This window comes from Anthonomus grandis, chromosome 12 (genome assembly GCF_022605725.1).
Source record: "Anthonomus grandis grandis chromosome 12, icAntGran1.3, whole genome shotgun sequence".
NCBI classification, from domain to species: domain Eukaryota; kingdom Metazoa; phylum Arthropoda; class Insecta; order Coleoptera; family Curculionidae; genus Anthonomus; species Anthonomus grandis.
In genome coordinates this window covers 4,234,841-4,245,083 of record NC_065557.1, presented here as the reverse complement: position 1 = coordinate 4,245,083, position 10,243 = coordinate 4,234,841, and the positions used below count along the sequence as shown (strand labels likewise).

The window sequence follows — 10,243 nt, the reverse complement described above, 5'->3', positions numbered from 1 at the left end:
TGGTACCTTCTCTATGACCCAAAGGGAACATAAAAAAAGACAGTTGAGTCGTCAAATATGACAGGTTAAACTGTCATTAACGTCATTATTGTCATATTTGATGAACTTCAAAAATTTACCCCAGTCAACCATCTTGGGTGGCAGACGATTCCACCCCGCCATATTCAACCTTAATACCCATGACAGGAAATTAAAAGTCCTGTATGACGTGACAAGTGACAGTTCTGAGCTGTCAAAAATAAAGGCTCGTAGAGGCACGAGCGAGCGGGCTACGCGAAGCCAAATTGCATACGATAATAACCTATTAAGGTAACCAAGTACAAGTTGGTAACTTTCCATCCCCCAGGAGGGCTAAATCGGATTTACTTATTAAATCAGCTTACACAACTGCACGCGGTTAACGAGCTTAACTAAAGATCAAGGGGGATGATTTGTTGCATAATTGCACGATGCCAGGGACACACACACACACACAGGGATGCAGATAAGGGAAGTTTCGTGCTGATCGCGTCGTATATACGAAACGTACTTTACTACCACTGCATCGGACTGAGGATAATATGCCCGGCATGGGATATTTGGGTTTGGGTGGATTAAAGCAAGAATTATTAATGGGCCAAATTTGTATTAAAAGGAGGACACGCTATTATGACTTCGTAATAAATAAATATTCTTTTATTTAAAGAATTGCATATTCTAAGTACCTACTATTTATCACAGTAGGCGAAGATTAGCTGAAAGCTACTCATCAGGATATCCTTTTTTATCTTATAATGCCTTAAAAAAAAAATCCTCTTTTGTGTTCATTGTATTTTCGTAAACAATTAAATTCATGTATCTCTCTAAAATCTAATGGGTTAAAATCTGGACTTCGTGCGGGCCAAAGTCTTCAATTTCCTTTTTCGGTTATAGATAACGTTACCAAATGTGTGACTTTGAATTTCTATAACCACTTATCAAATTAATTGATGAGAAAAATCACGACAAAGTTCTCATGACTCAAAAATTCGTAAAGATAAAATTTTAAAAATTGGTGTACAAATTCCTTGATTAATTTAATTAGACACTTATTTCAACGTTTTTTTAATTAATGTACAAGGGGTTAAGAAAATTTATAAATGCAGTTTTTATTATGCATGTCAAACTTAATTTTTTACTGCTCATAATCCCCGTTAGATCACCATTCCATCATGACTTTCAAACGTCCCGCCATTTCATCAGCGACAGCTAAAATCCCCACAGAATTACAGAAACCTGTAATCACTCTTGTGTATTGATCCCGTTAAAGGGCGCAACTCATGCAGTCACGCATGCCCACTTTTGACAGTTCTAGCTGTCAAAGGGGACGACAGCTGTCACCCACCACCTTACAGATTATTATTGTGCGAAGTTGTTTTTTTTTCTAATCGTAAATTATTATAATTAATCGGCGTTAAACGGTCCCAAAATGTCGTACGCCTATTTATTTAAGTATATTATCATCGGGGATACAGGTAAGAATCACGCAGGTTAAGTAAATTAGCATATTTTAGGTCTAAATATGGTGTTTTTTTGGGGCAAACTGCCCTTCATATCCCCCCACATATTATCATTAAAACAAAGAGTTTAATAAGTGTTCAATAACTGTTTACGCTGATAATGCGTCATTCGATGATAAATGAGGTTTTTTCTCATTTATGCACGTTTGACTGTGATTCATGTGGTTTATTTTGTGTGTGTGGGTGTGAAGGGTGAACTCCACATCATCCCTTTGTTTTGCATATATATGCCCTTATCATGATTTAACCTAAAAGTTTTCATAGAAGGACAATGTTTGAATAGAAATTTATGTTATAGACAGTGTGGGCGAGCATAAGCAATAATATTGATAAATTCAATTTATGGAATGTTTTGTTGTTATTAACTTTTAAACAAGTTGATAATTTTGCTGTATATGCAAGATTTTAACTGGTTACATTACCTAGAGTGTATTTTAGTGCAATTTTTTTAATAAGAAATGGTTCCCGAGCTTTTACATGGTGATATAAGGAAACCATAATTTATAGCCCACTTCCAGGCACTCGTAACAACAATCCTAGTCTCTTTATTAACTGTTTCTCTTTATTGCAGTAGATATTCAAAAGTATTAATTTTGTAGAGTTTTGTACTATTAAGTTTTACTTTAAGTTGCCATTAAGAAAATTTATTAAACATAGTCCTGTGCTAAACTTTATACTTCGAGAGGTACTAACTTAGTTCACATAAGCTCTGGTGTAATCAGTTATTCAAACTCCTCTGATATGACTCCTTGATTCTCACAATACAAAACAATGCAACATACTATTCGACAATTTTTTGGCAGATTTGCTGTCATTTTCAAAAATTCCTGGCTCCTCTTAGTTTATATATGCTTGTTTGTAAATTGGAAGATATTTGATATACATGGTTTCATGATACATACACATCTGCATTACCTGTTTTGATCTATTGATGAAGGTGGTTTTCCAGCCTAATATCTCGTTTAAGTTTTTTTAAAGAAGAAGAATTGAAGTTTTAGTAGGTTTTTTGGATATGGCTTGGTCCAATCTAGCCAGTGTACTTATCAAAAAAAAAATTACACAAGTTGTAATATCGTTGGCAAGTTCCACATCTCAACAATCAGTATCCTTCAAAAGCAAAACAATATAGAACATGTAGAAGTTCTCCTTGGAATAATCATATACATATGCAGGCGGGACAGAAAAACCACAATCTTTACTATTTTGTACAAGATTTTTATAAAGGATAAATTAATTCTTAACACAGAGACAATAACTTTCCATATTAACTTTGACATGTGTACTTTATAGGATCTTATTAAAATTGTATATAGTAGGATAGTTTAGTTTAATTGGTATACTTTTGTACTTTTGGTTAATCGGCTGGACAAATTGTTGTTGCAATGACCTTTCGAGGGCATCTGATACCCTGAATCTGCCATTTATTGAAGCCAAAGTACATCATTTGGTAATGAGGAGAAATTGCCTATGAATAATAATTTTTATTTTTTTTTTAACTGGAAGGAAAATGCTGGTGAACCTACATGGAGTTCAATTTGAATTTTACTATGTCAACATATAGCTGCTCCACAAGGATCTATACTTGTACACAGAAAATTAATGCAGTGACTCCATGAAGCATTGGTGCTTCTCTAACCAACTCATCCTAAATGAAGAAATGACTGACTGTCCAAATACTATTCTACAAAAATGTTTCTCGGGCTAATTTAATAAATAGCTTTAATGTGGTGAAGTTCTTGGGCAAATATGTGGATATAGCTAGACAAATTGGGATGCATAGCTACACCACATTTGCTTAGGATTGGAAAAAACATACTATGCCCTTTTAAAATTAAAGTACTAAAATTAAAACTAAGTAATTTTTTCTAATTGTTCTCCATCTTTACTATGGGATGGTATATCCACTACCTATCTTACAAAATCATGTTGTGAAGACAAGCCATCAACATTGATAGAGTATTTGTGTCCTGAGAAAAAATCATTCGACTATTGTGTGGTTTAAAATTACAGGAATTAACATTTTATATATGTATATACAAGTGCTTGCTCTATGTATTTAAAAACACAGCTAAATTTAATAAAAATAATGAGGTGCACAACTACTGCACAAGAAATTCCAATACAATAAAACTGTATTAAAATATACAGTCAACTACCAATTATGATCAGAGAATTGAAATTGTTTATTCAGTTTAAGAGCAAACTCAAAATATTCCTATATGGTCTATTAAGGATTCTTTTGAATACTGCATATTATCAAAATAAAAGACTTATTTTTATGTACGACAATTTTTTGTACCAAACTTAATACATTTCAAAATACATAAACATATAGACTGTTTTAAATGCAACAAAGGGTTAACTGATGTAACTAAATCTGCAGAATGTGATGATTGTAGGCAGAGGTACCGATGCTAATTTCCATGATCCCCTGAGAGGGGTTGTAGCACTTCTTCCTTTCCTTACATATGGCAGATTTAATCTATGGTCAACATTTAACTTTCCTGTAAATTCCAGGTGTGGGCAAATCATGTCTACTCCTCCAGTTCACAGACAAAAGGTTTCAGCCAGTGCACGATCTCACTATAGGGGTTGAATTCGGTGCTCGAATGATCACCATCGATAGCAAACAAATCAAATTGCAAATTTGGGATACGGCAGGTCAAGAGGCCTTTAGGTCGATCACCAGATCTTACTATAGGGGTGCGGCGGGTGCCCTTTTAGTCTACGACATCACCAGGAGGGAAACTTTTAACCATTTGACCACGTGGCTGGATGATGCCAGGCAACATTCGAACTCCAACATGGTGATCATGCTTATTGGGAATAAAAGGTGAGTGAGTGTTATGTATCTTATGTAATAGAGCTTATAACCGAGTGTAGATCATCAAAATTCATTATAATATTTGTGTCACAGTAATTAGATATTGCCATTTTTAGTTGATGAAGTAAAGCTAAATATAGAGGTGTTCTAGTTAAAATTATATAGAGTGAGGACGTTTTTTTTTAAATACATTTTATATACGAAAAACATATCTCCCAGTTGAACATTGAATAAAAACAGACTTTTTCCAACTTCAAATCCTCAAATTGAATTAAAAATAATGAATTCTTCTGGAAAAAATGGCTTTAATTTGTATCACTTACAGGCAGTTGAAGAAATCAATAATTAAAACATCCTGGAAAACAATCAGGAAGAAATGTTTAAGTGCCTGGAATAAACGTTCTTATTATCATTCAGGTTTTCGCAAAAATTATTCAAGTGAATCTGTTGTTGTTTTTAAATGTGGAAATTCTTTTTTTTTTAAATCCTTTGACTGTGATAATTTTTTATTGACAGCATTTTTAGATTTTAAGGAAGCTGTTGATAGGAACATTTTAATTAGAAAATTGCGACAATTATACAGATCGTCAAAGTTAGGGTTAAAAGTCCACTTTTTCGCATTCTACCGCATTTCACTCCTTAGCTACATCTTAGATCGTCGTAGAATTATCTTTTTCTGACTTAGTTATGACGCATACAAACGATAGAGATCATTTCATAGCGATCGTCAAAGAATCTTGGGACTCAGAGGGAGTTATGTGCCCAAAATAGGGTCAAAAGTCCACTTTTTCGCATTCTACCGCATTTCACTCCTTAGCTACATCTTAGATCGTCGTAGAATTATCTTTTTCTGACTTAGTTATGACGCATACAAACGATAGAGATCATTTCATAGCGATCGTCAAAGAATCTTGGGACCCAGAGGGAGTTATGTGCCCAAAATAGGGTCAAAAGTCCACTTTTTCGCATTCTACCGCATTTCACTCCTTAGCTACATCTTAGATCGTCGTAGAATTATCTTTTTCTGACTTAGTTATGACGCATACAAACGATAGAGATCATTTCATAGCGATCGTCAAAGAATCTTGGGACTCAGAGGGAGTTATGTGCCCAAAATAGGGTCAAAAGTCCACTTTTTCGCATTCTACCGCATTTCACTCCTTAGCTACATCTTAGATCGTCGTAGAATTATCTTTTTCTGACTTAGTTATGACGCATACAAACGATAGAGATCATTTCATAGCGATCGTCAAAGAATCTTGGGACCCAGAGGGAGTTATGTGCCCAAAATAGGGTCAAAAGTCCACTTTTTCGCATTCTACCGCATTTCACTCCTTAGCTACATCTTAGATCGTCGTAGAATTATCTTTTTCTGACTTAGTTATGATGTATACAAACGACAGAGATCATTTCATAGCGATCGTCAAAGAATCTTGGGATCCAGAGGGAGTTATGTGCCCAAAATAGGGTCAAAAGTCCACTTTTTCGCATTCTACCGCATTTCACTCTTTAGCTACATCTTAGATCGTCGTAGAATTATCTTTTTCTGACTTAGTTATGATGTATTCAAACGAGAGAGATCATTTCATAGTAATCGTCAAAGAATCTTGGGACCCAGAGGGAGTTATGTGCCCAAAATAGGGTCAAAAGTCCACTTTTTCGCATTCTACCGCATTTCACTCCTTAGCTACATCTTAGATCGTCGTAGAATTATCTTTTTCTGACTTAGTTATGACGCATACAAACGATAGAGATCATTTCATAGCGATCGTCAAAGAATCTTGGGACCCAGAGGGAGTTATGTGCCCAAAATAGGGTCAAAAGTCCACTTTTTCGCATTCTACCGCATTTCACTCCTTAGCTACATCTTAGATCGTCGTAGAATTATCTTTTTCTGACTTAGTTATGACGCATACAAACGATAGAGATCATTTCATAGCGATCGTCAAAGAATCTTGGGACCCAGAGGGAGTTATGTGCCCAAAATAGGGTCAAAAGTCCACTTTTTCGCATTCTACCGCATTTCACTCCTTAGCTACATCTTAGATCGTCGTAGAATTATCTTTTTCTGACTTAGTTATGACGCATACAAACGATAGAGATCATTTCATAGCGATCGTCAAAGAATCTTGGGACCCAGAGGGAGTTATGTGCCCAAAATAGGGTCAAAAGTCCACTTTTTTGCATTCTACCGCATTTCACTCCTTAGCTACATCTTAGATCGTCGTAGAATTATCTTTTTCTGACTTAGTTATGACGCATACAAACGATAGAGATCATTTCATAGCGATCGTCAAAGAATCTTGGGACTCAGAGGGAGTTATGTGCCCAAAATAGGGTCAAAAGTCCACTTTTTCGCATTCTACCGCATTTCACTCCTTAGCTACATCTTAGATCGTCGTAGAATTATCTTTTTCTGACTTAGTTATGACGCATACAAACGATAGAGATCATTTCATAGCGATCGTCAAAGAATCTTGGGACTCAGAGGGAGTTATGTGCCCAAAATAGGGTCAAAAGTCCACTTTTTCGCATTCTACCGCATTTCACTCCTTAGCTACATCTTAGATCGTCGTAGAATTATCTTTTTCTGACTTAGTTATGACGCATACAAACGATAGAGATCATTTCATAGCGATCGTCAAAGAATCTTGGGACTCAGAGGGAGTTATGTGCCCAAAATAGGGTCAAAAGTCCACTTTTTCGCATTCTACCGCATTTCACTCCTTAGCTACATCTTAGATCGTCGTAGAATTATCTTTTTCTGACTTAGTTATGACGCATACAAACGATAGAGATCATTTCATAGCGATCGTCAAAGAATCTTGGGACTCAGAGGGAGTTATGTGCCCAAAATAGGGTCAAAAGTCCACTTTTTTGCATTCTACCGCATTTCACTCCTTAGCTACATCTTAGATCGTCGTAGAATTATCTTTTTCTGACTTAGTTATGACGCATACAAACGATAGAGATCATTTCATAGCGATCGTCAAAGAATCTTGGGACTCAGAGGGAGTTATGTGCCCAAAATAGGGTCAAAAGTCCACTTTTTCGCATTCTACCGCATTTCACTCCTTAGCTACATCTTAGATCGTCGTAGAATTATCTTTTTCTGACTTAGTTATGACGCATACAAACGATAGAGATCATTTCATAGCGATCGTCAAAGAATCTTGGGACCCAGAGGGAGTTATGTGCCCAAAATAGGGTCAAAAGTCCACTTTTTCGCATTCTACCGCATTTCACTCCTTAGCTACATCTTAGATCGTCGTAGAATTATCTTTTTCTGACTTAGTTATGACGCATACAAACGATAGAGATCATTTCATAGCGATCGTCAAAGAATCTTGGGACTCAGAGGGAGTTATGTGCCCAAAATAGGGTCAAAAGTCCACTTTTTCGCATTCTACCGCATTTCACTCCTTAGCTACATCTTAGATCGTCGTAGAATTATCTTTTTCTGACTTAGTTATGATGTATACAAACGACAGAGATCATTTCATAGCGATCGTCAAAGAATCTTGGGATCCAGAGGGAGTTATGTGCCCAAAATAGGGTCAAAAGTCCACTTTTTCGCATTCTACCGCATTTCACTCTTTAGCTACATCTTAGATCGTCGTAGAATTATCTTTTTCTGACTTAGTTATGATGTATTCAAACGAGAGAGATCATTTCATAGTAATCGTCAAAGAATCTTGGGACCCAGAGGGAGTTATGTGCCCAAAATAGGGTCAAAAGTCTACTTTTTCGCATTCTACCTTGAGTCACTCTTTAGCTAAATCTTGGATTGTATGTTGCATTCTATGTTTTATAGAGCCATTGCACTCCCACATTTACAATTTTTCTCAACACTGTTTAATTTACCCAAATGCAAGATACACCAATTAGAAGTAATCCCAAATGGAGCGAGTGAAATCTTTGTTAAATGTCATGCTTAAGTTATCCCTGTTAATCGAAGGAGCATGTTTATTGTATATCTGTTTATTTTTAAATTAAAACAAAATTTTTTGCTTGAGTATATCTGATAAATTTTTTGGAGATGTACACAACTATGAAATTATAAATACTGACAGACAGATGTAATACCAATCAGTTAGTCAACTCTGTACTATATAAGGGATTTATGCCTGATAATAGTAAAGATTTTTGACGAAATATGCCTGCTAGAAGCCATTTAACTTAATATGTTGCGATTTTTTCAAAAATACCTGTTTTTAAAATTATAATTGTATCCCTCACAAATTATTGAATTATGGTTAGCAAAGACTTCTCTTAAGCAAACTCAATAATCATTACATTTCTTGCAACAATTTTGCAAAAATCTGTTTCTCTAATTAGGTATAACTCTTTAAAGTTCAATTGTTGACTTTTTCTCTGTACTAGCGATTTGGAATCTCGAAGGGAGGTAAAAAAAGAGGAGGGCGAAGCTTTCGCAAGGGAACACGGGTTAGTATTCATGGAAACGTCCGCTAAAACCGCCGCCAATGTGGAGGAGGCCTTCATTAACACCGCCAAAGAGATTTACGAGAAAATACAGGAGGGGGTGTTTGATATCAATAACGAGGTAAGTTCCTGTTTATTCTAATGTTTTTTTTTAAGGTTAATTTTTTACAGGCAAACGGTATTAAAATAGGCCCTCAGCACTCGCCTACAAACCCTTCTCTGCCCGGAGCAGGAGGCTCGGGGGGTTCCCAGGGCTCCGGCTGCTGTTAATTTTTAATTTAAGACAAATGTGTAACGTAATTCTTTTATTAATATGATAAGGCCCTTCCCCCCACATTTTACGTCTAATTGGCTTAAGGACGTTATAATATACATAGATTTCTTTATTACGGAAGTTGATTTGGAGTGCTTTAGTAAAAAAGTATGGTGAGGATTTTATTTTTTTTGCCTCGATTTGGGCCGCTAATTTAATTAAATTTATATTATCTAAAAAGGTTTTTGTGAGTGTACTTTACTTATTAGGTATGTTACTGTGACAAAACACGTCCGGTATTTTTCTGAAATTTATTTTAACAAGCGCAATCTATCGATATCAAAAACTATAGTCGAGCACAGTGTAGGTTTTCGTTGTTTCGACCGTTTATTACCAAAAGAGAAATAGTTGATCGGTAAATAGGCAACTGATAGCGAATCCCAGACGTTATGTAACTAGTCGTATATATTTAAATGATTATTGTAATTTTTTATGTATGTATATTATGCTTACTGATATACTTAAATAAAAATTATATTTAAAAGTGTTTTTGTTGTTTTTTTTTCATGGGAATTAAGTAAAACGATTTTTCTGCGCAATTTAGAGATTTTCCTGATATTTGGGTGGAGGCCCATTAGACCTTAAATTTGCCGCATATCTTGGTGAAAGTATAAATTATTCATGCACCTCTAACCATTTTGTGCATAATTTTATCGAGGAACGAATGCTACAGGTAAAGTATAAAATCCTAATTGCACAGAGTGTTTTAATTAAATTCACTATTTTATTTATTATGCGTAGGTAATTTTTTTATAGACTTTTTCGTAGTATACGTACTTTTGAAACCAAACAGTGTACGGTGAATAAATAGAAAAAAAAGCATGACAAAAGTACTACGTTTAACAACAAGTACATGATATAAATTTCAAAATATTCATCCAATGAATAGATTTTCTTGATATATGGGTAAAGGCCCATTAGATCTTAAATTTTCCGCATATTTTGGTGAATATCGTAAGCAAGTATAAGGTATTCATGCACCTCTAAGCATTTCGTGCATAATTTTATTATAAATAGATTTTATCAAGGAACAAATGCTACAGGTAAGTATAAAATCCTAACTGCACAGAGTGTTTTAATTTAATTCACTCCCAACAATAGAAGCGCTTTAATATTTACGAGTAT

At 35.1% G+C, this 10,243-nt stretch overlaps 1 protein-coding gene across 1 annotated transcript; it reads left to right on the top strand.

The window, feature by feature from the left end:
* Positions 1 to 1,324: 1,324 nt before the first annotated feature.
* LOC126743022 (ras-related protein Rab-2) lies at positions 1,325 to 9,605 on the top strand. The gene is made up of 4 exons (XM_050449944.1): positions 1,325 to 1,493; positions 4,056 to 4,371; positions 8,746 to 8,926; positions 8,977 to 9,605. The coding sequence occupies exons 1-4, from the start codon at positions 1,448 to 1,450 to the stop codon at positions 9,073 to 9,075; spliced, it is 642 nt and encodes a 213-aa protein (XP_050305901.1). The 5' UTR covers positions 1,325 to 1,447; the 3' UTR covers positions 9,076 to 9,605.
* Positions 9,606 to 10,243: the final 638 nt, after the last annotated feature.